The sequence below is a fragment of the Passer domesticus genome, chromosome 14 (assembly GCF_036417665.1).
Source record: "Passer domesticus isolate bPasDom1 chromosome 14, bPasDom1.hap1, whole genome shotgun sequence".
Taxonomy (NCBI): Eukaryota; Metazoa; Chordata; class Aves; order Passeriformes; family Passeridae; genus Passer; species Passer domesticus.
Window position 1 is genome coordinate 14626565 of NC_087487.1, and position 27348 is coordinate 14653912.

Genomic DNA, 27348 nt, shown 5'->3' on the forward strand with positions numbered 1-27348 from the left:
GAAGGAATTGCCTCTGCTGCAGAATGCCAGTGTGGGGTGTAGGGTCCACACTTGTGTTCAGGTTTTTCCAAACCTGTTGTTGTGGCTCAGATGTGTCTCAGGTTTGCTCCCTGCGTATTTCACAGCTGTGTCAGTGCAGTTCAAATGTAACCTCTTCTTTCTCTACCATTAGTCACTCGGCATCCGAAGAAGCCTCTGGCTCTGACTCTGCAAGCCAGTCTGAAAGTGAGCAGGGCAGCGAGTCAAACAGCAGCTCCGAGTCCTCTGAGAGTCAGTCTGAATCCGAAAGTGAATCAACGGGTTCCAAATCCCAGCAGACCCCTCCTGAAACCAAAGAAAAGCCAGCCTCTAAGAAGGAAAGGATAGCAGATGTTAAAAAGGTATTACCCCTGCTGCTCTGCACGGACACGTTACTCCTGTAGCCACCACGGAAGGTCAGACGGCAGGACCTCAGTGAAGCTGTGCCCAATGTCCTGGCCACTTGGCACATGGACCAAACAGCCTCTGACCTCCAGTGTGCCCAGGGGCTGTTTGGTCTGTGTGCTGGAGCCCTGCTGCTGTCACCCTTGAGAGCAGGAGCTGCTGTGTTTGTGGAACAACCCCTGGGGCACCAAGTAGATGGTGACAGGGCTGACTGGTGCGAGTGAGGGACAGGTGCCTGTCATCAGTACGTGATCCTGTCATTTCATCCTCTCTCTCTGTCTTTCCACTCCGCTATCATGTCGCCTCAGAAGCAGTAAAGCCTCCCCATGTGATAAATACTCAGGAAGAAGGTTTGAAGTTTGTCTAGGGTTTGAAGTTTGTCAAGGGTTTGAAGTTTGAACCGCTTTGGGTTTTTTTACATCACTGTTCCTCTCAAAAAAACATAGGAAAAAGAAAAAAAAAAAGAACTTCCATTATTTATTAAGTCCAGAACAGGACAGTGCTTCTTTGTTGTGGTTTTTGTTTTCCCCCCTGCACCTTCCCAGCTCTTCCCTAGCAATACCCCTCAGATAGTCAGGTTTTCTCTTCACTTGCTGTCCAGCAGGAAAGGGGACTGTGGGTGTTACTGCTCATGGTATCCCTCTGCACACCCCAGGGCAGAAGCTGCACCTCAGGTACCTGCTTTACCTGAGGGATGGAGGCACCTGACTAACACAGGGCAGCGTGAGGTGAGAAAGAGGAGCCCAAATACCATTTGGAGACAGGAGCTCAGTGAACTGAGTTCGCTTGGAAGGAGAAAATTGTGGTTAGGTCAGCTTGTTTGTTTGTTTGCTTGTTTGTGGTGTGTAACCGTCCTGTTGTTCTCAGGCGTGGGTTGCACTGGGCACAGCTTCTCCTGAGAGTGAGTTTTATGGAGAAAGGTGCTATGTATCTAAAGGATAAGGAGGAAGGAGAGTGCTTCCAGCCTGTGCTCCCTACGGACCTGCCAGGAAGAAGTAAAGGATTTTCTTACCACCTTCTCCCTCCCACAAAGCTCCAGGCTGCTGGCTAAATCCTCCAGTGTTTGGACTGGCAAGGGAGGATGAGTTTATAAGGCAGTTGTGGTAACACCACATTAAAATCTGGTTTATTGTTGATAAATGGGCATCAAAGGAAGTCTTCTCTCCCTCTGAAGAATTCTAAGAGCATGTCCCTAACAATAAACGTTAACATTATCCTGTAAGGAAGTGCATCCATACACAGGGTGATAATTAGCATGGGTGAAACATGAAAAGGTCAGGACACCCTCTAATAAGAAAGCCTCTCCCTTCCTTAATTTCTCTGTTAATGGGTGTCTTCCTTAGCTAGGTCCAACCTAGGCATGTTGATACATCTTCCCTTTGAATAACAAATGCAATTAATTATTACTGTTTATTTGGTATTTGTCTAGATACACCCATGAAGGCGAGGTTAATCTGTGTTAGGTGCTATTAAGATTTGTCATGGAAGTTGCTCCCACATTCAAAACCCATGCCGTTTAATAGATGAAAAGATAAGTTCTTCAGGTAGTTTGGGAAGGGAGCATTAAATTTGAGCGTTTATTCTTTCATGAGAATGTACCTCAGTTCTTGCATGCCCAATAGATACACAATGTCACAGTCTGTCCCTTATCCCATTACTCCTTTAACAGAGGCAGAAGAATTGCTGGGCTGCAGCCTCGTATCCATCACACTCTCAATCCCATCACTGCTGCATCTGGCAGCAGTGCCATCCTGCCAGTGGCTTGCAGAGATATTTGAGGATTGGAGGGAGAGAGAATCAGAAGGAAATGAATAGATGTAGAGAACTGCTGAGGGAGAGAGGAATTGCTGGTGTAGGAGTTTGAGGGGCACGGTGGTGGTTTGTGTCTGCCCTGTAACTCTTGTGTCCTATGTCACCAACACAGCTCTGCATTCATCCCCCTCAGGGCATCCATTTTTGTGTCCCCTTCTCCTGCCCATCCACAAGAACAATTGCATGCTCTTATGCATGGAGTATTCAGCTGGTGAGGGCCTCCTTTTACAGCAAAGAGCACAACCATTGCCAGCAGTTACCTCTGCACATCCATGTGTCCTGCGCTGCCAAAACACATTCCATCAGTGCATTCAGGAGAGGAACCAGTGGCCACTGCCTTGCCTTGCCAAATGACAGGGTATCTTGCTCCATTTGCCATCCAGACTGGGCCACAGAATTCACCTTTGAAGCTGCAGCTGGCCATGTCTCCAGGCAGCTGGTGGGGCTTTCCACCAGGAAAAGAATTGTACTGGAAGCTGTTAGTGACAGAGAACTGCCCTGTTGAGTTGTTAGGTCTGTTCATTCCACATCCAAGGTGTTGCCTCCATTCCTTTGGCACCAGTGCTGCAGAGGGCTGGTTACCCCAACACTCTGTCCTTCAGCCTGAGAGAACTGGAGAGTGATTTGTGCCTCAGTGGAAAGATGGACCACTGTAAAGATAACACTGAGATAAACACATGCTGCTTTAGAAAGGTGTCATGTATCCCAAAATAATAATAATCTTTCCAGCCAGTTTTTTAAACTGTTCATCTACTGGTTGCTAATTCCCTAGTGGATTTTGGATGATTTTTTTTAAGCCACCATCAAACTTCTCTAAAATGTCAAAAATAATTGGGGTGAAGCAGGCCTTCTGATGGTCTGTTTATTTTGCAGATGTGGGAAGAATATCCTGATGTTTATGGGGTTAGGAGGTCAAACCGAAGCAGACAAGAACCGTCACGATTTAATATAAAAGATGAGGTAAGGAAAAAAAAAAGGATGAGGGATTACTGAACATATAAAACCAACCAAACCCAAAGAGGAAAGGGAGGTCTCAACTGCATTGCCTGTAAGCACTGAGTCCCAGTTTGGTGCATGGATATTGGATCTCACAGTTGAGGTCCCAGTCCTGCAGCTGGATCCTTGGCCTGAGACCTCTGGAGTGAGGAGGACACTGCCTGGGCTGAGATCTGCATGCACTGATCTGATTGCTGCAATGGGGCGTAATGCAAGTCCTGCTCTGCTGTAGGAACATCCTGGAGAGGAGTCTGTGTAATTAAAAAACAGAACGAGACCAAAATGCAACACAAATCCAACCAGGAGTAAAGTTCCCAGAACCACCTCATAGCAACAAACCAGTCATTATTGTCCATCCTGAAATGGATCCCACTAATAAATGCATTTGTGTGTGTGCAGCTTTATGACCCATCACTTTTCTTTGGTTGAACATTGGGGAGTCTTTTATGCTTCAGTTGAAGGTGACAGTGGTCAGAGCCTGGCAGACAAACCTTCTAATTGTTCCTGTTTCAGAACACTGTTGGGTTTTTTTTCTGAAGATGTAGAAATCAGGTTCCGCCTTCATTTGCATCTGACAGGTTTTCTGCATGGAGCATTTCATCTGCAGCTCTTCAGGAAGGTCGAGTAGCTATAGCAGAGGGGAAGGAGGACCAGAGAGAGGCATCTGTGGAGAGCTTGGGGCTTGGGGCTGGGAATCTGAAGATAAGCAGCAGACTTTGGAGCCCAGTGGTGCTCTCTGACTCGGGCTGTTTGTGCTTCACCACCAAGATGTGTGTTCGGATGCTCTAGGGGCGGCACGCAGGTCTCCAGCTCCTTGCTCTGGTGCGTTATTGCTGAGCCTTGGTGGCACCCCAGTGCCACCAGCTGCCCCCAGACTCCTGTGCTGGCTGTCCCGCAGAGCAGAGGTCAGGAAGGGGCTCGGGGTGCACCATTGACACAGCTTTTGTTTTCCTTTTCAAGTTGGCAGAGGCTGGGCTGGCCGGCCGCCCCTCTGTGCGATGCCCTGGCATGCACTGTGCCGGCGACCTCACACCCACCCCAGAGCTCCGCTGCACACCCCCCTGCCCTCTTAGGGGCCCAGGTAAGTCCCTTCTTTTTTTGTTTTACAATATTACGTGGTTTTGCAAATGTTGTTTTCATTTTCAATATCTTTATTTCCTACTACTTAAGGTAAAGTTTAAAAAAAATTAAATATTAGATGCAAAAACTTTGCTATACCACAAAATATTGTAAAAAACAAAAAAAACAAACACCCCAAAGGTCCTCCAAATGACCCTCACTGCAATTTCTGTGAAACAGCTGAAATAAAAAAAAATTGGAGCATGCCCTCACCCCTCTCTCCCCAAAGCAACACTGACTGGTCCCACAGAGAAGCTCCCATCTGCAGCAGAGTCTGTTGGAGGGTGTGACCTGTCAGGAGCACAGTGCTGGGGCCTCGCAGAGAGCAGGAGGAGATGGAAAATCTTGCTTTTGGAAGACACCAAGAGAGAGGAGATAGCATAGCTCAAGCCTGTGTGGTGCTGAGCACTCCTTTCTGCTGCTGGAGGGGGCAGAAACCCAAGGCACATCTGAAGATGCTTTTTGCCTTCACAGGGTTAATCCTGTCTCCAGTGACCTGCACCTCTCACTTGCTGCTTGGGACTTCCAGCACAGTGTCTGGGGGCTTGTAATTGCCTTCTTCCCTAATGCTTCTCTGCAGATTAGCAAAGAGCATTGTGCAGGCAGTGTGGCAGGCTCAGAGACCAGAGCAAGGATGGATGAGCCATCCCAGCTCCTGTGCTGCCCCGTGACTCACCTGAACCGGGGAGATGGCTCAGAGGTGATTCAGGTTTTGGGGCCCTGCTCAGTCACTGAGAGCAGCACTCTGGGTAGGGTTATTTGTGTGTTAGACATGGTTACTTTCTGAGGATTTCTGGGCTCGTTGTGTAGGTGTCTGAGGTGCGATCAGGGAGGGTGATGACTCCTGATCAATACCCAGGCATGGGCTGAGCCACTGGGGAAGCGAAAGTGCAGCTTTGCATAGGAGCACAGATCTGCTCAGAGGCCCAGAGCTGTCTCCAGGAACAAGAGGACGTGTGAGTTTTTTAGTAAAAACACTACTTCCCCAGGCATTTTCTTTGCACTTAATAAATCAGCTTCAGGTTTCAGCCAGGGGATGTGAGGCGTGCAGAACCAGGTGCTTTTCAAAGTATTTAAATTGAAATGGGGGAGATCAGGTGAATAAAGGAAATTCTTTGCTGTGGGACTGGTGAGACACTGGCACAGGTTGCCCAGAGAAGCTGTGGCTGCCCCATCCCTGGAAGTATTCAAGGCCAGGTTGGATGGAGCATTGAGCAACCTGGTCTAGTGAAAGGCATCCCTGTCCATGGCAGAGGGTTGGAACTGAATGATCTTTAAGGTCCCTTCCAACTGAAACCATTTTATCATTCCATGATTCTGTGATTCTGGGGCAGTTGAGAAATAGATGTGCCCCAACCAGACACAGTCTTTTTACTATAAAAAGAATAGTTTCAGATTGAAATTGGTGGCAAATGTCAGTGTATTTTTTTTCTGTCAGAGAGAGGCCACAAGTCACGCACCAGTGTGTTCTAAAAATACAGCTGGTTTTCTTATTGGAAAAAAAAATCTGCTCATTTGCATTTTGGTCAATGCTTTGCCTCATGTATTTGCTGAAAATTCAAACACTGCTGGTCTCACTGGAAAAGAGAAGTTCAGCAGACCTAAAACTAACCTGGTTAGCTGAGATTCTCCAGCCTTTCTGGAGCACTGGAGTTTGGCCTCTGTTAAGCCTGAAATGAGCAAATCCTCACTTTTTTTAGTCTGAAATACTTTTGGCTCTGTTTAAGCAAGCCATTATCTTTCCTAATGAGAGCTCCAGAGGCTCACCTGCACCCCCTCTCCAACGGCCTGGAATCTCAATTTCTTCCAGCCTGGGCTAGTGGCAAGGACACTCATGGATAATCATAGTAATAGGAGCAGAACTTTGAATTGCTCTGTGTTGCTCTTCTTGGTGCTACACATGCAGCATCATTATTTTTGTTCAGTGGTCGCTCCACACAAAATACAGTGCAATTAATCTGGTAAAAGTGTGTGCACTTTATGTGCTGGGAAAGAATTGATGGAAGGAGTCAGTGAGGCATGGAGAGGGAAGGCTGATCCCTTCAGCTGGAGTTGAGGAAGTTGTAATAGGCCAGATCCTAGTGCAGCTCAAAGCAGTGGTGCAGGAGTAAATTGCGCACATTTTGATAAGGGGAAGCCAGGTTTGTCTTTCCCCTTGGCCACAGCAGCAGCACCCCAGCAGGGCAGCACTGGCACTTGGGCTCTGGAGCAAGCAGTGTGACCCCAGCATCTCGTGCTGGGCTGACAAAAATCCCTCTGGGACCGGGGATGGACTTTGCCAGTCTAGCTTGTGTCATTGGGGAGGTGGCATTGCAAAAATTCAAGTTGCATGTGGTTTCCCAACCAGTGTGTTCTGATGGTGGTGGTGGGCAGACAGGGCCCCAGGTGCACACTCTGAACCTGGCATACCCTGGCTCTCTGTGCTTCCTTAAACAAGGAATTTACCACCAGGAGACATGGGGAGCGGGGAGGAGAGGCTGAGGAGCTGCAGCACGGCACATCCCAGCACTCCATTCTGGGATGGGGAGGCTGTGGGAGCACAAGGCAGGCAGATGACTCAAGCTGGGGACTGGCTGTGTCAGAGGAGATAGGGCTGGGCTTGACACGCATCCAAAACAGACAATGCTGCCTTTGAAATATGTAAGAGAAGGTGGCTGAGCTGCAGTCACAAATGACATTTTTCAAGGTGGAAGAGGGGAAGAAAAGTCAAGTCATATAGAGATAACCATCAGCTTTGTAGAGACAAGTGGCAGAGCAGGGGGAGTGTACAGGCATTGGGAAAATGGACACTAGAATCTTAGAAAGTGGGATTTTGGCACACAAGTGGAGTTAATTTCAAAGAACTAAAGGTTGTATTTGTTTTTCTCCCAATGTGATCTCTGACGCAGAGCAGAAGAGAAATCCACCTCTCTTTACTTGTGGCTTGCCAAAATGCAACAAAAGTAAACGTGCACTGAGGGGCACCTGTTAAAATCATGCCAAATCAGAATAGACAAGTTTCAGAAAGTGGATAAGAGATTAAAAGAGAAAAGGAAAACTGAGGACTTTTAAATTTTGTGTGTCAGAACTGAAACCTGTGGAATGGTTGGCTTGTGTTGCAAGGGTAAGTAGGGCTCTCCATGGTGTTTGCCAGGCACTTGCTCCATGGTTGGAAAATGAGACAGGGATTTCATGCAGGGCTGTGAAACAGGTGGCTGAACACGTGTTTGTAGTAAGATGGTGCAAAAGCTGTTATTGTGCCACATGCAAATCTGACATCAAATCCAGGAAAGCTCATGGTCAGTATTTTAGTCAATACCATGATGCAAGTGAGACAGAAGTTTCTGTGGGTGGAAGGAAAACTGAAAAATGGGAATGAAGGATGTGTGTTACAGCTCACACCATTCCACAAGCTCCTTGTATGCACAGCTGTGTGAGCTCTGTCCAGGAGGGCAGTGAGGATGCAAACTGTGCTACCCATAGTGATGGACAGACAGTGCCTGGAGCCAAAGCTGAACACTGTGTCAAAAAGCAGCTAGAAATGGAAGATTTCCAGTAAGTGTGTGGAGCAAGCAATTTTGGAGGCTACTTCTGTCATTTTAATGCTTCTTTAGAAATCTCACATGGGTTTCTTCAGTTTTGTCCCTGCCTATTTGCATTTTCTGGGGGAGGCTGAGGAGAAGTCACGTTATCTGTGAGGTGATCTGTTTTCATGGTTGACTAGTTTTTATGAAAATGTGGCTGTGTACAACCAGCATAAAGAGATTATTTTAGCTATCTTGGTCTGTGGGAATTTGTGACGCCCACTTTTAAAATAGTGCAGCAAGTAGTTAGAATAGCTCCAGATAAATTTAGCCAAAGAGACTTCACTGGTGGAGACTGTAGAACTAGAAGGAAGGAAAGCAGCAGGACACAGCTCTGACCCAGTAAGGTCCTTGAGGACTTGCTGTGGGAGAAAAAACCCAACAGCAAGACAAGGATACTTTTGATAAGAATATTGCCTTTTTATGACAGTATTTTTATTTCATTCCCTGTGGGAAGTTTGAGCAATGAAGGCAGAGATCATAATGCAATTGTTGGGATAAATTCACCTGTGGGTTTGCAATCCCTGGGGTGTAGCACACACTGCAGGTCTGCCTGGCCACTGCTGTCTGTTGGGCACTGGGGTTTGGTGCGGAGAGGGGGTGGATGGGTCCTGAGCTCAGGGACTTCAGGATAGGTGATGCTGTAGAGCTCTCCAGGCTTCCTGCAGGGTTTTCTTCTTCACACTGAGAGCAGAGCAGTGGGACTGAGCAGCTGAGGTGGCTGTGCTGGGAGGCAGCTGCTCTGCACCTTCAGGCTGCAGGGAAAGGACCCTGGCTCAGCCCACGAGCACGTGTGTCACTTGCATCCTTGAGGAGCCAGTCCACAGTGAAGCCTACAGCTTGATTTTCTTTCTTTTCAATTAAAGGCAAGTAGCGAATCTGAAAATGAGAGCCCAAAAAGAAGACGCCAGAAGCAGCTGAAAAGAAAGTAAGTTTCTAAGGAAAGGGTTTTGAGTGGTGATGCTTTGGTTTATTTCTCAGAACAGTAGTGCATTGGATTGTTTGATGGGAGTTGTCAGCATGGTGAGCTTGTAAAATAAATATTTTAGTAATACTGCGGATTACTAAAATTGAAGTATGAATATGAACCTATAGATGGATGCAATTTTCCAACCTTTGTTTGTATGTTCCTGCTGTGCCTGTGATGGAATCTGAATGAGTCAGGTTCACTTTCTGTTGTCAACCTTTCACTTTTCTAGCAAACTACTGATTCTCCTTCAGAGATACTTAAAACAGTTTAATCCCTTCTTCTCCCACCTTTTTGATTAACTGAGAATAAAATACCAAATTATTATCTTCTTTTATCTTTTATAACCCTCTGTTAAAACAAAAGAACTTCCATAAAGAATGCTTTGGATGTCTAAGCACCATAACTTGAGTTCACTTATAGTCATATTTTATTGCCTTTTCCCATCTAGTGAGTACCTTCTAGTTTCTGCATACCCCAAAGTGGAGGAGGGAACTGTGAGCTGCCTGATGGAGGAAATCTAAACAGAGCCACATGATCCTGCTTGCCTTCTCCTGCATCTTGTCTTTTAACTCTTCATTTGGTTGTACCCATCAGTGCAGGAGGGAAGGTGATAAAGCAGAGGGAGGAAGCTCTCCTGGGCAAGGGCAGTGATCCTTGTGGACCCTCTATGTCCTCTTGAGAGAGGAGGGGCTCCTCCAAAAGGCATTTTGGAGCTGGAGCTTTGTTCCTAGTTGTCCCCAGAGAACATGCTTCCTTCCACTGATGTACAATGTGACTTGGCTTCATGCTTGGAAACTTGAATTGGCAGGAGAATTTCCATGGCAGGAAACTGGTTCCATTTTCTGGGCTCCAAGGAGCTCCTGTAACTCTGCACATTGTGGCTCATGCTCTGTGACAGTGAGCAATTCTCTTCAAATCCTTCCAGCCCATCTCCAAAATGCAGAAGTAGAGAAAATAAAAATTCATCAGTGAAAGCCCTTGCCCACCCATGTTTGAGCAGTACAGCTCTGCCACCAGCCCATGTGGTAAGAGCTGCTCTCACTCAAGGCAGTCCTGCCACTGTGTGAACAAAGCCCCAGGTGACTGAGACCCCCCTCCTAAAAGCAGAGGATCACAACACAACACCCCCCTGCATTGCACTGAACAGCCAAGGATAGAATTTTGAACCTTTTTCCTGTGATTATGGACTGATGGTTTGTTCAGCCAAGTATCTGTGTAGAAATATTGCTGCCCTTCATGACCTACATTTCTGACCACAGAATTAAATGGAAAAGGGAGGTCTCTGCTGGAGAAGAGGATGAAGATGGAGGAGAGCAAGGCACCAGTGGAGAGAGCGAGCCTGAACCGAAGAAAATTAAAGCAAGAAGACCTGTCCAAAGGAGGTAAGGAATGGTTGGTTCAGTCTCTTTTTCTGTCTGTGCTGTGTGGAGACGAAATCCCTATTTGTCACTAATGAAGTTTTTGTGCAATATTACCTTTGTTTGTGACCTAGTAAAGCTAGGGCCTAGTTATTCTCTCATCTCTCCATCTCATGCTCCAGTGAGCACTAGAGTGGTTTTCCTGATAGTTAGAGCAGATTAAATCCCTTAGGAGTCTAATATTTGAGATTCGTGCTTCCTTAAAGACTTATTAAAGTGGATATTTACATAAACCATGCTGTATTATGGCTTTATTAACTCTTATTTTAGAACAGTGGCCAAAACTGGTGTTAAAAAGCCCCACAAAATCCAGCGTGGGAAGAGGAAGAAACCAGACTCATCTGAAGATGATGATGATGATGAAGATGATGAGACCCCCAAGAGACAAACTCGGAGAAGAGCAGCCAAAAATGTCAGGTGTGAAGAAGTGTGGGGTTGCTTGGCTGAGGGGTGGCTCTTCTGACAGGTTCCTGCTGGGCACATCTGGGGTTTATCTCATTTTGCCATCTGTGAAGGAGGGAATGTTTACCAGTCCCTCCTAAGAGAAACCTGAGAATGGGTTGCATAATATTTCTAAAGCACATTCAGATGAGATTAATAATTGCAAATAGATGAAAATGAGCAGAAGAGCAGCTGTGCTGGACTGGACCAATTGTCTGAGGGTGGCTGATAGGTAGTGCCTTGGGACAGTGTTGAGCCAGGGTGGAGTAAAGTTTTATCCATTCCACAATGTACCTTCTCACCTTTCAGGCAGTCCCAGTAAGGGGCTTGTAAAGAGCCATCCAAATGATATTTTGTGGTGGTTAAACATGCACCAAAGATGAGAAGTGCAGTTCCTAGGCACCCATGCAGCTTTTCAATGCTCTGAAACCTCCATAGAATAATCTTTCCCTCCATAGTGGAGCTTTTCTCTGTTTGATTCTGCTGCAGGGATTGTTCCACCTTATGAATCACCTGATGTTGGCCATGGTCAGAAAAACTATATGGGCAAGATAGAGGATTAGTCTGATAAAGTGTAGCTGAGTGTCTTGGGGAAAAATACTGAATGGATGACTTAAGACATGTTCTGAACATGCACTGAACCACAGCATAAATGCTGGAGAAGCTGCTCCACTCTGAGCCATTCTCTGTGTTGGTGGGCTGGGAAGAGTCAAAGGTTTTATATTGGTTTGGTTTTGATCTTACTCAGCTACAAAGAAGATGATGATTTTGAGACGGATTCTGATGACCTGATAGAGATGACTGGGGAAGGAGCTGATGAACAACAAGACAACAGTGAAACTATTGAGAAAGTCTTGGACATCAGGCTTGGAAAAAAGGGAGGTGCGTGGCTCTGGAAGAAGCCTTTATTTCTCTTGAACTGGTGCAACATTTCTGCAGCTTTAAAGGGGGCTCAAGGGTTGTTTCAGTGCTTTTCATCTTTTCCTCTATGCCTCTTAGCTGCATCTTGTAATATGTAATAGCTTTTGTAACATATAATATTTAAAATCCTAAAATCTCTATAGTTTATGTGCTCAGCAGCTTTCATTTAGCCTGCACACATTTTAAAGATGCATCCATTGTTCTGCAATTCCTGCTTTTCTCTGCTTTGAAATATGAAACAGATCTAGGAGAGTCAGTTTTCACAGCCCCATTGACAAAGCCATAATGAAAATAAAGCCAATGTTTTCTTCTCAAAGCCTTACAAAAGTGTTTTTTTGTAAAACTGAATGGTTGTGAACACTTTCAAGAGGCCTTTGAATTATACTTAAAGAAAAGCTACTCACGACAGATTTAAAAAGATTCTGTTGCGTGGAGGACTTTTGTGTGCCTGCCTTACAGGTTTGCAGAATCTTTTGGATGTTCTTTGTGCTCCCACAAAAGGTGTATTAGGAGGGTAACTTTCTGCTGGTGGGTGAGGAGGGTACCAAGTGCAGGCTGGCCTCTCTTGCAGCCATCGGAGCCTCCACCACGGTGTACGTGACCGAGGCCAACGGCAACCCCAGCGCCGACTTCGACCCCGAGAAGGACGAGGGCGAGGTTCAGTACCTGATCAAGTGGAAGGGCTGGTCGTACATCCACAGCACGTGGGAGAGCGAGGAGTCCTTGCAGCAGCAGAAGGTGAAGGGCCTGAAAAAGCTGGAAAACTTCAAGAAGAAAGAGGAGGAGATCAAGCAATGGTAGGCTTCGCTCCAAGCGGTGGTTTGGCCTTGGGCAGTTTGTTTTTAGATGGAGGTTCAAGGAGTCGTGGCTGAAAATGTTTGGTTTCTTCTTACAAAGTGTGTTTCATGTGCACTCTGGCCTGCTGAGGAGCATCCCCCCACACAGAAATTATATCTGTGGTGTGGATGGCTGGAAAATGGAGAGGACAAAGCCTGAAATCCACACTATTGCCACTTCCTAGGCTTAAGATTTGGGAAGGCTGATGACCAATAAATGTTGCACAGACTCACCTGGCCCAGGGGGGCTTGCAGCCTTATTAACCCTTGTTAATTATGGGCTTCTCTGTGTGCAGGTTTTTGCATCAGTTTATGTCCAGCTTCCCCAGGAACTATAAGGGAAGCTACAGTGTCTTTCCAAAGTGCTAAAGCTGGAGTAGCAGCTTCCATCTCTGTTTGGTTCCTGTTTTGAGACTGATTCTTGCCTCAGAATAAGGCAGCATTTAACAGGGAGACAATCTGAACATCTATAACATTTGCTTCTCGGCAATAATTTCCAATTTTAGGAAATTTAAGAAACATATCATAAACAGTAATTTGCCCCTCTGACTTGTCTGAATGACAGAACCATATAGGAAAGTGGATTTTCTGTATGCAAATTCATGAGCACTATGACAGAAGCATAATAGTGGTTTTTTGTTTTGTTTTGAATTATTTTGCATCTAGGCTGGGCAAGGTATCACCTGAAGATGTAGAATATTTCAACTGCCAACAAGAGCTGGCTTCAGAGCTAAACAAACAGTATCAAATAGTGGAGAGGGTAATAGGTAAGTGGAGCCAAGACTTTGGTAAAGGGGTGAAGTAGGAATGGGAACTTTATTCCATGTGACAGCAGAATGAGTGTGCAGCTCTCTTTTCTTCCCTGCTCTCCAGTAGCTCTGAAGAAAACCCCATGGTGTTTACTGTATTTTGTTGTGTGAAATTTAGGAATTTGAACAGTAGAAGTCCAGGTTTACAGATTTGTATTTACAAATAATACAAGTCAGTGACTCTCCTTGCCTGGAGTATGGGATGACACACTAGTTTCCAACAGGTTGCTGAAATTGTTGCTGCTGAATTTATTTGTCTTCAACCCTTTGGATGCAAGATGTTTGTTTCCAAAGCAGCAGCATGGGCCTGGCTTTTGTGAGTCTACTTTCCATGGTGTGGTTGAGGGTGTGGTTAGGCTGCAAGGCAGCTCAGGGGCGAGATTTTCGTGATTAATTAATAAAAATAAAATCAGAACTTACTGAGCACTTTGGTGATATCACAGTCATGTCAGTCAGAGGTGTCGGCACTCAGCTGCTTTGGGAACTGGCTTGGAGAGCCTGTGTAACCTATTTCCAATACAATTCATGTAAAAATGTGGGTGTGAGGCAGTGATGGTCTGCCCTGCTCCCTCTGCTGGCTGCCAGCATTCCAAACTTCCCTTCCCTTCTCTCTCCAAAAACAGCTGTGAAGACCAGCAAGTCTGCCACGGGACATTCAGATTTCCCAGGTAAAGGCACATTTTTTTGGTCTCTCTACACTTCTGCTATGAGCCAAGACCTGTTTTGTGGCTGCCTGGGCAGTTCAGCCTGTGAACCATGCTTGTGGTTCAGCTGCTCAGCTACAGGTGCTGAGGTTTGGGCTTTTTTTGCATATTTTACAGCAAACAGTCGCAAAACATCCTCGAATGACCCCGAGTACCTCTGCAAGTGGATGGGGCTGCCCTATGCCGAGTGCAGCTGGGAAGATGAGGCTCTGATCAGCAAGAAATTCCAGCACTGCATTGACAGCTTCAACAGCAGGAACAACTCCAAGACGATTCCCACCCGTGACTGCAAGGTTTGCTGGCTTCTCTCCTTTGCCGGGTTCCTCCAGGCTGGGGGAAGATGCAAGCAGTGGGAACATGAAGTTTTGTCAGGATAAATGTCAGAGAACATTTTCCCATCCTCCCACCTGCATTTGAAGGGTTGTTTGCTGCTCTTGTATTGCACTTCAAGCAGAGATGTGAAGCCCTTTGAGTTTCATTTACTCTGTGCACAGTGAGAACGTTATGTCCCCCTGGGGAGTGGGAGGCTTAATTAATCCTTGCAAAGTGCTTCCTCCTCAGAAGGAGCTGCAGCAGTTTTAATGTCAGTTGGATGAAAAAACAGCACACCTGGGAAAAGAGGAAGCCTGCAAGTTGCTGATACAGTGAAGGAGAGGGACAGAAATAATGGGAGAAAAACCAAAAGAGGACAAAGAAGGAAGTGGAGCTTGTTCTGAGTCCTGTGTATTTTGTGCAGCTTACTACACTCCTGGGGGACTCAGAGCCCTGATCATAAACCAGAGAGCAGCAGGCAAATCACAAGAAATGCAGACACAAGCACTGGCCAGGAAAATGTGGATGGAGGTGAAGTTCTCTTCACTTGAACCAGTGAATAGATCCTCACTCTTTGCTGAATTCATTGCTATCATTGCGGAATTTTCAGCCACGGAGAGTTCTGTCTTTCTCCTCAGTGGACTCATGGCAGCATCTCTTTCAGGTGTTGAAGCAGAGGCCGAGGTTTGTTGCCTTGAAGAAGCAGCCCTCGTACATCGGCGGGGAGAACCTGGAGCTGCGCGATTACCAGCTGGAGGGCCTCAACTGGCTGGCTCACTCCTGGTGCAAGTATGTGCACAGCCTGGGATGTTCATTCTGAGGCTTTTCTGTCCCTGAAGGATTTGGCACACCTCCTTTTCAAGTGAGGTCTTTACACGCCCTCCTTCTGCAGCTTGGAGGGTTTCAAATGTTATCATGCTCAGCTGCATCACAGTGCAAGCATGAACTTAAGAAACCTTGTGTGAAAACAAAAAGCATTTTCCCTGTCTGGGCCTGTTCACATGATGGATTTGGCTGTGCCTGGTACATATAAGCCCTAGATTTCCATTGACTTAGTGGGAAAGAATGGTTTCTGGCTCAGTGTGCTTATATACTCATTGAAGTCTTTGAGAGATGTCCTCCTAAAATTAGGCCACTAGTTCCCCTCTGCCTTTGCCTGTTTTCCTCCAGTTTGGAATCATCATAGTTAATTTTTGCACGTTATTGTGCCATGTTCAGTCTGGCTGTCCCTGGGATCCACTTGGAAGTGTTCAAATAACTGTTTTTGCTCTGCCCCTCTCTGTCCTTGTCGTGGATTGCTGTTCATGTGGAGCACAGTGAATTAGCAGTGGCAGAAACATGCACTCAGACAGCATTTTTGTTTGTTCTCCTCTTTCTCAGGAACAACAGCGTGATCCTGGCTGATGAAATGGGACTGGGCAAGACCATCCAGACAATATCATTCCTGTCATACCTGTTCCATCAGCACCAGCTGTATGGCCCTTTCCTGGTGGTCGTGCCCCTGTCCACCCTCACCTCCTGGCAGAGGGAGTTTGAAGTGTGGGCACCTGAGATAAACGTGGTGGTTTACATTGGAGACCTCATGAGCAGGAACATGGTGTGTAATCAGAGAGCAAAGGGTGAGGGCTCAGGGAGAAGCACTGGGTGCAAAGCAGCAGCTTGTGTGTGATGTGTGTGACACACAGTCAGCTGGAGAGGCTGGTGGATGGTGCTGGCAGCACTGCAGGCAGCTAGAGCTGGTGTAGCTGAGTGTGTGGGTGTAACTCCCTGCTACAGGGAATTTTCTGCTTTATTTTGCCTCTTGTGGTAAGTGCAGGAGCACTGGCTTCTCTCAGAGCCAGTACTGATCTGGAGTGAAAGATGCGGTGTAAAATGCTTGTCTTCAGTGTTTGGGACTGTTCAGACAATGGAGCACACAAGTGTTGGGACTCCAGTGGTGTCTGCAGTGAGGTGATGTGTTCTTTAATGTCACAACAGCAGGTTCACCTTATTTTGTTACCTGTGCAAGGGAAGTTGAGCCATGTGTGCACTAAAGCAAATTGTTCCTTGGGCACCTTGAGCTCATCAAATGGCATCTTAGAAGGGGTTTGGATTTGGTTGGAGTCTCTGGCTTACAGCTACACTAAAATAACAATTGTTAACTCTTTCCTTTTGATGACGTGTTCAAGTTAGCTTTTGTCTCCCCTCACAGATACGTGAATATGAGTGGATCCATTCTCAGTCTAAAAGATTGAAATTCAATGCACTTATCACAACGTATGAGATCCTCCTGAAGGATAAGGTGAGTCATTACTCCAAGAATGTTTTTATTTAGACTTTCTGTCATTTTCGAAGGAGAAAGCCAGTTCACAGATAGTGGGTTTCATCTCTTCCCTCTGTGGTGATGGACAACTACAGCCACTATTTGCTTTTCCTTCCCAGTAAAGCAAGGGAATGTGGGACACATTTTACAGTGTCTTCACTCTTGTACTGCACAGTTGTGTTATGTTTTTTACATGTGAGGCATCTGGCAGGATCCAGCAGTACCTGGATTTTTACGTGGTTTAATTTGGGCTCATTAAAAGGACAAAACATTAGACTGAACCTCTGGCCACAGTGTTAACAGTATTTACATTTTTACATCTGCAAGAAATCTGTCTCCTTAGGAAATATTCATCAGCCCTTGAGTATCACTGAGTCCTAGCAGAAAACTAAAAGCTTAAAAAAATAAAATTTAATCAAAACTCTTGGATTACCTGAAATTTTTAGCTTTGTTCATCTGCTCTCCTGTTCTTGCTCCAGTGGGGCTAGTGCTACCCAGGGCCCCAAAGGCATGGAGAAAGGGGGGAATAAAGAGCTGGGGAAGGACTCTTCTTTCTGGGTAAAGCAAAGGAGGATTAGGATAGGTGTACTTGCTGCAGGGCTATTGAGATACAGCAGGAGTGTTGCTCAGCATGGCTGATTTTCACCTTTTCCTTTCTGGGAAGGCACCCTGCTCCCCAGATTTTGTTAGCAAGGAAATCCTGTGAGGGGGCAGCCACAGGGCTGGGTCAGCACACACTGCAGGGCTTCCTGCCTTGGAGGGAGGCACATGTGCAGGGTGGTGGGGCCTGTCTGACCCAGCATCTCCTTGATGCCTGTGTTTTTTCCTTCTCTTCCTCCAGACTGTTTTGGGAAGCATTAACTGGGCCTTTCTGGGCGTGGACGAAGCCCATCGGTTGAAAAACGACGACTCCTTGCTGTACAAAACCTTGATTGATTTTAAGTCCAACCACAGGCTGCTGATCACTGGCACCCCACTTCAAAACTCACTCAAGGAGCTCTGGTCCCTGCTGCACTTCATCATGCCAGAGAAGTGAGTCTCCTTTCAGGCCTTCCAAGAAATGTCTCTGTTCCATTCTTGTCTGTTAAATAGGCTCAAGGGAGTGCGGAATGGCAGAAATCCCTGAATTAAACTCAGTGGTGTGACAGCAATGATAGGAGAACAGACACTACTGGGTAAAATCAAAGGTTAAATAACTAACACAAGGAGTATTTCTGGCAGCAAACTGAATGGGGAAACCTGATACATGCCTTTCAAATCTGTCTGCTGTCTTCCAGCCATCTTAAAAAAAATAAATTTGTTTTAAGCAATCATTTCTGCCATTTCTGAGGTTTCCAGTACACTGTGGTTCAGGCACCTCTGCCAACCATTTCATGGCATCTCTGGGGGTGCTGATTGTGTGTCCACAGTGTAACAAATGTTTTGTTTCCTTTAAAATAAAATGAGCTATGGGCATCTCTAAGGCTAAGACAGGCATGCCCCAAAAGCTCACTAAAATTGTATTTGACTGCAAGAAGAGTTGTCCCCCAAATTCTTTTTGTTGGATCACATAAACAGTGAAGGGGAGGCTTGAAGTGTCCCAAGTGGAGGAGAGCAGATCTCCATGTTTCAAAGGAGCTGTCAGAGGAAGCAACAGTCCCAAAAGAGCCTTCAGAGCAGGGTAAAACAGTCCAGTTGTCAAAGCTGTGCCTGGGGGAGGCACCGTGGAAAGTTCAGAAACTGCTGCCAGGTAAATGCCAACAGAGTGAAATAGTGGGAAAGTTGGGATTTTGGGTCTTGGGAGTCAGTGTGGAGCTCAAACATAAGATGTGAGGGAGGTGTCTAAGCCCAGAGATCTTCTAGCTTTGCCACCATTCTGTTCAGTTAGCCAGAGCAGAGTGAATCTGTTATCTTGCACTGTTTCCATTAAACTGCTGTTCTCCTCTCCTGTGGTGCAGCAGGAGTTTATCCAACAGATGCTGTTTGGTGCCACAAGACAAGAGGTATTCTGACACCTCCCTTCTCCTCCTTTCTGTTGCCAGGTTTGAGTTTTGGGAGGATTTTGAGGAAGATCATGGGAAAGGTAGAGAGAATGGCTACCAGAGCCTTCACAAAGTCCTGGAGCCGTTTCTGCTGCGCAGAGTGAAGAAGGATGTGGAGAAATCTTTGCCAGCCAAAGTGGAGCAGATCCTCCGGGTGGAAATGTCTGCTCTGCAGAAGCAGTACTACAAGTGAGTCACTGAATGAGGGAGTGCCAGTGGAAATGGGCACATCTTTCTGTGGGCCTTGGCAATGTGTTCCACTATTCTGTGCATACTGTGGCCTTCAGAGTGCAATGAGACATCATCACCTGTACTAGAGGGAGCTTCCTAGCAGGAATATGAGGGTAGGGGAGTTGATATCTTTCCTTCTGGAAGATGTTTTTTGTAGAGTGATGCAGTTCAACTGGCCAGTTTTGCAAGACAGAGGTTGTGTCTTTCCTGGGGGAGTGACAATATGCACAAAGTTGGGATGCTGTTCAATATTAAACAGTGATAATATCAATAGGAAAGTCAGGTCAGGGTTTTTAGAGAGGAAAGAGCAACCTGTAAGACAAGTGAGGAGAGATGGAGGCAGGGAAGTAGACTGATGCCTGAATGAGCTGTTCCTGAAGGTTTTGTTCCTCCAAGGCTCTGCTCTGCACTGAGTAATGATCTGAACTTTAATTTTCCTGCCTTCAGGTGGATTTTGACAAGAAACTACAAAGCTCTTTCAAAGGGAACAAGGGGAAGCACATCTGGTTTCCTCAATATTGTGATGGAATTGAAAAAGTGCTGCAACCATTGCTACCTTATCAAACCTCCGGAGGAAAATGAGAGAGAGAATGGCCTTGAGACCCTGCAGGTGAGTGGTGTCCTTGGTCACCACCTTTTTTCCTTAAATTTCATTCTTTTGTCCTCCCAACAAAATAATATCTGGTGAAGCTTATCTTCTGTGGCTTCTTCCTCAAAAACAGTTTCCACAGCTAAGCCATTTGAACCCCCAGCCCTCCTCTTCTACTGTGGGCAACATTTTATGGCCTTCTAGAGCAGGAGTTGTGGGCAGTGTAAGATCTGTCTTGTGTGATTCATTGTGTGTGAGGGCTCTGCTGTGTAAATCCAGATGATTAGATTAGAGATGTACAAGAGATGAATGACCTTGAAAAGAGCAGGTCTGTGCTGGGCTCTGTGTGGTGTACATAAGGGTAAGGTTGGAAATGATGGTTATTTCTTCAGTCTTTGATCAGGAGCAGTGGAAAGCTGATTCTCTTGGACAAACTGCTGACCAGGCTGCGGGAGAGAGGCAACAGAGTGCTGATCTTCTCCCAGATGGTGAGGATGCTGGACATCTTGGCAGAGTACCTGACTATCAAACACTACCCTTTTCAGGTGAGAAACATCAGCATGGAAAACAGTGGGATCCCCTTGAAAGTGTGGGAAAAAATGGAGGGAGCCTGAGCAGTGGGAGTCACTGAGCTCCCCAGAGGCTGGTGGCTGGGATTGCAGGTGGCACTTACTGGAAGGAGCTGGGATGTCCCTTCATTGCAGTGTGGCCCCAGCTCTGCAAAACTCCTGTGCCAGGCCCCTGCTTTGGGCTGTGTCATGTGCTGAGCCTGAGGAGAGTGAGCACAGAGAGCCTGTAACGGGAGCTGCGGTGTCACCCGCCGTGTGCCTGTCCCCTGAGCATCCCCCAGCCCTTGTGACACAGCTGAGGCAGCGCCGTCATTTTTAATTGGCGGCTATTTTTAACAATTAAACGCTGCAGGCAGCAAAGGGGGCTGCAGGGCTGGCAGCACTCGGGTGCAGCCGTGCCTCGGGGCTCCTTTGCCTTCTCTCTCTTATCGCTGTGGTTGGTTTTTGCAGCGCTTGGACGGCTCGATCAAGGGGGAGATCCGAAAGCAGGCGCTGGATCACTTCAACGCCGACGGCTCCGAGGTACCGCAGTCCTGGGCAGAGGGTTTGTGGCTGAGCCACAGGTTGTGACTGGCACAGGGGGTTAGTTCAGCTCAGTGCCTTTCACAGGACCCCAGGTACTTTTAAAGACACGGATAGGGCGTGTTTTGCAGCCAGCCACATTGTTTATTTGAAATCTCTCACGTCCAAGGAATGGGGCGGCAAGTCACAATTCCAGAAAGTTCTGAAGAGGCTGGGAAGAGCCAAAATTTAGCAGTTCTCTCCTTATTGGTCTGGAGAATGAGGTGGTTGCTGAGTGATTCCAGTCTGAAGCTGGTTTTGAATATGAAATGACAGAGGCAAAAGAAGGATTTTAAGTGTTGGCAGGCAGTGGAGTCTGGTGCTGGAGGTGAAAGTCTCCAGTGTAATAGGAGAGGGCATCTGAAACCTCTCATCTGGGCTTGCTGACTCACAGTGACTGGTGCAAGACACTTGTTTTTGTGTCAGTCAGCCCAGCTGTGAGAAATACCTTTCCTCACTCCAAGAGCTTGGGCTGGAGCAGGATTCTTGGTTCACACAGGGATTGTGAGAGATCGTGGTTGTAGGAAAATTAACAAAAGGAAGTGTGAGGGGGGGAAGAAGCAAGAATGTCAGTAGAACCTGCCCTTTTACCTGTCCTGAGGACATCTATGGGGGCTCAGGCATCTTGGGTTCTAAGATGGCACAGTCTGTTCGTTGCTGATCTCACTCCTAACAGCATTCAGGCAGCAAAAAGCAGATGTTTGCCTGCTGCCTTTGTAGGAGTCTGGTGAGCAATATGATCTGACCTTCAGAAGTAACTACAAGGTGCCCTTGCCTTGAGCTGCTTGTGTTGCTCTCCCATATTGATTCATCCCTTCAACTGGGCCAGCACTGTCTCACCCTGGGTCTGGGCTTAAAGCCTGGTGCTGCTCAGCCTGCACAAACAGGGAACATGGGAAGGAAATCCTTTTTCTGCTTTAAGAACCATGAGTGCAACAGTCTTCTCTCCATTCCCTTCTACAGCTTTTGAGTCACCACTGCTATATTATGCCCTCAGTTAACTGGTTAACTCATGGATGCTTTTTATTTTTTCCTTCCCAGGACTTCTGTTTCTTGTTGTCAACAAGAGCTGGAGGGTTGGGAATTAATTTGGCCTCTGCTGATACTGTTGTTATCTTCGACTCGGACTGGAACCCCCAAAATGATCTTCAGGCTCAGGCCCGAGCTCATCGGATTGGACAGAAGAAGCAGGTCAGGAGAGCTGCCTGGGTTGTTTGCACTGTGCCTTCAGTGTGTGCACCTAAACATCCTCTCACCTCACCAAAGCTTCTGAAAACATGGGCTTTTTGTCCCACTCCTTGCTCCAGAGAGTGCTGCCTGAGGGAATCTCATTTAAAAAGTAGGAGACAAAAAGCAGCCCAGATTTGCCAGGTGCCAAGTCTTTCTGTTGCTTTTGAGCATACCCAGAACCCAACCCATGGCATTGCACTTCTCAGCCTAGTCCTAGTGGAGTCTGTTCTTTCTTGCCCTGAAAAACTTAAAAAGTAGAACATCCACCTTTACTAGGGGTTATTAGATATGTGAAAAGCTAGTTTGGTGCTAGTTTGATTTTAGAGTGATTGTTTCAGAAGATTTTTGCTCTGTGCTTAGGCACACTACAGGATCTGTGTTAACCATCCTGATTTTAACTGATCCCCTGAGATACAGAGAGAATGTGATTGTTTTTCTTCTGAAAAAGCACATCTGTACATGAAGAGACAATGTCAGCAGCCCAGTGAAAACAGCTGAGGGATGCATTGCTGTACCAGCAGAGCCTGTCCAGGAAATAGCTGTGGTCTCTTTTTGCCTCTCAGGTGAATATTTACCGCCTGGTCACCAAGGGGACCGTGGAGGAGGAGATCATTGAGAGAGCCAAGAAGAAAATGGTGCTGGATCATTTGGTTATCCAGCGTATGGACACCACCGGCCGGACTGTTCTGGACAACAACTCTGGGAGATCCAAGTACGTGGCTGTGTCAGGAGCCAGAAATGTCTGGAGCACGTGGCATAACCAGCTTCCCCTGCTGGCATTTCCCAGTGTTTATTTGATAGGGTACAGGGCAGAAGGCTAATAAATCATGGCAGCTTCCACTGATTTGGCTTCTGCAACCATTAATTTGGATACATAGGATAAAGATGATCAGAAATTTAGAATTAGTTTTTGCTTCTGTTTCTCACCCAGAGATCATCCTGATCTCAGGGGAACCTGGCTGTGGAATGGCTGCATTTTGGCAGTGACCTCAGTTTCTCTTCATTTCCCCCAGTAGATGGTGGTGGTTCCCATTGCAGTCTTTGTGTGTGCTGGAGCAGGAAAGAGAATAATAACAAAGCTTTTTATAGTGTTGGGTAGAAAACTTACTCCTCGCTTCAATTAGGAAAAACTTTGGTATGGTTTTGTGCTGTAGCAGTTCTGACTGAACAGCTCAAAACACCTTTTCCTTCTTTACTTCTTGCAGCTCAAATCCCTTCAACAAAGAGGAGCTGACAGCTATTTTGAAGTTTGGAGCTGAAGATCTTTTCAAGGAGCTTGAAGGGGAAGAGTCGGAGCCTCAGGTAGTTTGAAATTGAAATCACACAGCAGTTTGTAGTGCTCTCCAGGACTGCAGGAAGGACTGTGTGTGGTTGCTCCTGCTTTGTTCTTGCCCTGTGCATGAGAGCAAGTTGGTGAATAGGACATGTGGGAGTCTGGAGAAGCTGGAAGCAGAGTCTGGGGTTGGGGTTGGGGGGATCAGGGGTTGAGGAGAGCCTTGTTGTTAGGGATTAAATATTAATGGTCACCCAGGGAGTCCCTCACCTTCTGAGGATTATTAGCTAGTGACAGCACAGCCTGTTGAAGGCTCCTCTCCCTGTCTCTTCTAAGCATTTCCTCAGCACCCTTTTTTGGTGGTTCTGAGCGAGGCAGGAGTCAGCAGAGTGCAGTAAACAGGTTGCTCTCTCCTGCCTCAGTGCAACATTGCTTGACAGTTTAGCACTGAGTGTTTTGACCAATTCTCTTAATGGCCCAAGCAGCAGAGCTTCTCCCCAGGGAAACAGTCTACAGTTCATACATCTCACTGCCTGGAAATTTTCCCCACTGTTCAGCCTTCGTGGTCCTTTCCTTCTGTTCTGTCACCTTATTTGTACTTCGTTATACTTGAGATAGTTCATCCCTGCCCTCTGGGATGACACCCTGCAGATATTTGCACTTTATTTAGCTCATATCAGCACACGAGCCTGTTCTCAAAGCCTCTTACTTCCTGCTGTGCCTGGCACCCTCTGCTTTATCCCTCCTTCTCCCTGACTGGCAGGAGATGGACATCGACGAGATTCTGCGTCTGGCTGAAACCCGGGAGAATGAGGTGTCCACCAGTGCCACTGATGAGCTGCTCTCACAGTTCAAGGTATGGACCCCAGGCTCTGCACTGGGCTGTGGGAGCGTGGCTCCCCACACCCTGCCGTGGAGGTGAGGCCAGGAACAGGCAGGAACACCTCGCAGAGATCTCAGAGTCACAGAATGGTTTGGGTTGGAAGGGAGCTTAGAGATCATCCAGTTCAAACACCCCTGAGGTAGGTATTAATTTAATTTCAGGAAAGTGGTTTTGAAGGCTGTGAATAAAATGCAGAATTTACCAAATTTGGAAACAAACCCAATAATTTACAAATACTCAGCAGTACTTCTTAAACTGCACGTACTTCCTCAAAAGCTGTTAGTCCAAAGACGAGGCAAGGAGCCAGGAATGCAGTGGCATAGGGATCAATTATGGAGTAGTTATGGAAGTGTTGGCAGAATTCCTGTGGAGAAGTTGAGGCTTAGCAGACAGCTCTGGAGTGCTCCTGCCAGGGGAGGGAATTGCTAAAACTTCTCCTTTGCTTGTAAAAGGTTGCCAACTTTGCAACCATGGAGGAGGAAGAGACAGAGCTGGATGAGCGGTCCCAGAAGGACTGGGATGATATCATTCCAGAAGAGCAGAGGAAAAAGGTGGAGGAGGAAGAAAGGCAGAAAGAATTGGAGGAAATCTACATGCTGCCTCGAATCCGGAGCTCAACGAAAAAGGTACAGCCCATCTTGAGGGGATGAGAGGCTGGAGGAGAGAACTGCCAAAGACAATGCTCAGGGGCAGCCTCCTTGCCATCTGAGCATCTCTCCCTCCTCCAGAGTTGGTTGGGAATAAAGCACAGAGATAGCACAGTGACCTCTTGTTGGCACTGTGCATTGGAGCAATGGTTTGGGATGCAGCCTGAGGGCCCAGACTGGACTTGGTGCGACTCATCTCACCTTAGCAGACAAAATTAAAAGAATCTGTAGTGACCACAAAGCAAAGTACCCAATTGTATTGGATTTTGCTGCAGATTTTGCCATTTTTTGACTGTCTCTTTTCCTTGGGCTCTCTAGCCCACTGGGTGGCTCTTGCCTAAATCTGGATCCTGAGGAGCAAAAGAGATGGTGTCTTCCCAAGTTCTTCTTTATGTAATGGGATCTACCCCAATCCAGAAGAAGGCTGACTGTGAGAGGATGCTCTGCTGGGATGTGGGACTTTAAGGGGTTATAACTGTTGTATGGGGTGAGCTCTGGGGAAAAACATTTATATGAAAAACCCAGAGAAGGATCATTCATATTGGATGAATCCACACTGGTTTCTGAGGTGTCCTGGTTTTCAAAATAGTCTAAGGGACTGTGGCACAAACCCATGGAAATCAATATTTTAACATCTCCTAGTAGATCAAAATGCAATTGTGAAACTGGTGGCTGTAAAAGGAGGATGACCACCACAGCCTCAGCCAGCTGGGAACTGCAGAGGGTGTGCAGCCTCTCTGGGCAGCTCACATGGGCTCCTGCATCTTCAGCAATGGATGCTCAGTGGTTTACAGTCCTTTAAATAGTGCCAGTGCACGGAGGGACAGAAGAGGTTGTTAGCTGGTTAGATGAGCAGTTTTTAACTGTCCTGCTGTTTCTCTGGCACGTGCAGGCTCAGACAAATGACAGTGAGTCTGATGCAGAGACCAAGAGGAGGCTTCAGAGATCGTCTGGGTCGGAGAGCGAGACCGACGACACCGACGACGAGAAGAGACCCAAGCGCAGGGGACGCCCTCGGAGTGTGAGAAAAGACACTGTGGAAGGCTTTACTGATGCTGAAATCAGGAGGTCAGTGCTGGGCACAGGAGACAGTTCAGAAGACAAATATAGAAATCCCATGCAGGTGGAGAAAATCCCAGATTAATCCAGGATGTGTTCACCTGTAAGCACGTCAGTGGTTAGGCAGAGCTGGTTCACTGGCACCTTTATATAATTCAGTTTGATCCCAGCTGATGACCTTAACATTCAGGTCAGTGCAGAATGGACTGGATTGTCTTTAGTTAGGACACAGTGAAGCTGGTACCTTCCTAAAATTAATCCATGCTGTAACTGCCCTTTGTGGGCCAATGGATGGAGCTAATGCTGTATAACATGTGAGGTCTTAGGTGCCATGAGCTGCAGAGCTGGAGAAGCCAGGGGCTCTGGTCTTCCTGACACTTTTCTGGCAGTCATCCTGCTGATTTAAGCTCTCAGTGAAAGGCAGGCTCTGGCAAAATGACCTCATGAGAGCACTGGTCTTGTTGATCCAGAGTGTGTCAGTCTCTGATGTCAGCTGGAGACTGAATTTCAGAGCATTGTTTTCTTCTCCTATCTTCTAATTTGAATCTTTCCCAGAGATCTTTGTCTTACAGCTCTACCCAGATGTTCAGCCAAAGATGGAAGAGAGGGAGTTATGAGTTTTCCTTAACTCTCTATCTCTGAGCTGGTGTATTTTTAAGCAGGAGATAACAGAGTTTTTGGGCTGTCATAGCTGCCCCATAACCATCTTAAAGCCATGGAGCAGGAAGGACATGTTCAAATATGCAATATAACAGCCATTTATGTTATTGTGATGTAGCAGAAAGGGGCTGAAAGAATACAAAATGAAAATAAGAAGGCAGAAAATTAATTAATTTTAAAAATAACCTGTAGTTGTAGCCATTGTGTCTACTCCCAGCTCAAGGCAATGTTTGATTGCAGCAACTCTTGCTCTAAAGATGTGTTAGCCACAGCAGGGATTTTCACAATAAAAATAAGACATGAAAATAAATGGCAAACCTCATCTGCAAACCTCTGTGATGGATTGAACCACATTTGGCTCTTGTGTCATGGGTTGCTACATTTACAGCCCGAGCTTTAAAATTACTAATGACATTGATTTAATGCTTCTTTTCTTCCTGGAAAAATGAAGTTAATAATTACCAACATGGTGTGAGCCAATGCTTTCTTCTATTTTTTTTTTTCCCTACAGTTACCACTCTCCTTTTTTTTTTACCCCTCATCTGTCAAACACTCAACATTCATAATAATGTTGTGTTCTTCTTCAGCCAAGGTCACAAAACTCTTTGTGGGGGCTAATGGATGAGGCTTCCCAGTGCTGGGGGATGCTGAGCTGATCAGTGGGGAATGCAAGGGTGATAATGTGACAGGCTGTAATTAATATATTCAAACACATTTGTGATATTGGACCTACTTTTTATGACAGCTAGTTTAGGGGTTTTTTTTGTTGTTTTTTTTCTCCTTAGGTTTATCAAGGCTTACAAGAAGTTTGGATTGCCTCTTGAACGGTGAGTCCCAACCTGCTCCAGAGGGGAATCATGGAGGCACATTGTGCTTCTGGGCACAGCCAGGCACACATTGCTCTGGGTGTTTGACACAACCTGCACAGACAGCACAAGCCTTGCTGCCCTGCCATCAGACCCCAGGCACTGCTGTACACTCCCTGGTGTCTCTGTTGAT

The 27348-nt window shown here is 46.6% G+C and overlaps 1 protein-coding gene across 10 annotated transcripts in view; it reads left to right on the top strand.

The window, feature by feature from the left end:
• CHD2 (chromodomain helicase DNA binding protein 2) overlaps window positions 1–27348 on the top strand; it is a 90265-nt gene that overhangs the window by 48982 nt on the left and 13935 nt on the right. For 9 of the 10 annotated variants that reach the window (XM_064388525.1, XM_064388527.1, XM_064388523.1 and 6 more), the window contains 25 exons: window positions 173–380; window positions 3109–3195; window positions 8780–8841; window positions 10143–10265; window positions 10572–10718; window positions 11491–11624; window positions 12235–12460; window positions 13166–13266; window positions 13932–13976; window positions 14130–14305; window positions 14989–15113; window positions 15705–15921; window positions 16516–16605; window positions 17468–17658; window positions 18648–18836; window positions 19326–19488; window positions 19860–20012; window positions 20487–20558; window positions 21639–21788; window positions 22391–22539; window positions 23033–23129; window positions 23864–23956; window positions 24436–24609; window positions 25523–25698; window positions 27135–27176. In XM_064388525.1, coding sequence (XP_064244595.1) covers window positions 173–380; window positions 3109–3195; window positions 8780–8841; window positions 10143–10265; window positions 10572–10718; window positions 11491–11624; window positions 12235–12460; window positions 13166–13266; window positions 13932–13976; window positions 14130–14305; window positions 14989–15113; window positions 15705–15921; window positions 16516–16605; window positions 17468–17658; window positions 18648–18836; window positions 19326–19488; window positions 19860–20012; window positions 20487–20558; window positions 21639–21788; window positions 22391–22539; window positions 23033–23129; window positions 23864–23956; window positions 24436–24609; window positions 25523–25698; window positions 27135–27176 — 3390 coding nt within the window. The remainder of the gene's footprint in view (window positions 1–172; window positions 381–3108; window positions 3196–8779; window positions 8842–10142; window positions 10266–10571; window positions 10719–11490; window positions 11625–12234; window positions 12461–13165; window positions 13267–13931; window positions 13977–14129; window positions 14306–14988; window positions 15114–15704; window positions 15922–16515; window positions 16606–17467; window positions 17659–18647; window positions 18837–19325; window positions 19489–19859; window positions 20013–20486; window positions 20559–21638; window positions 21789–22390; window positions 22540–23032; window positions 23130–23863; window positions 23957–24435; window positions 24610–25522; window positions 25699–27134; window positions 27177–27348) is intronic. The other variant, XM_064388529.1, reaches the window with a different exon arrangement.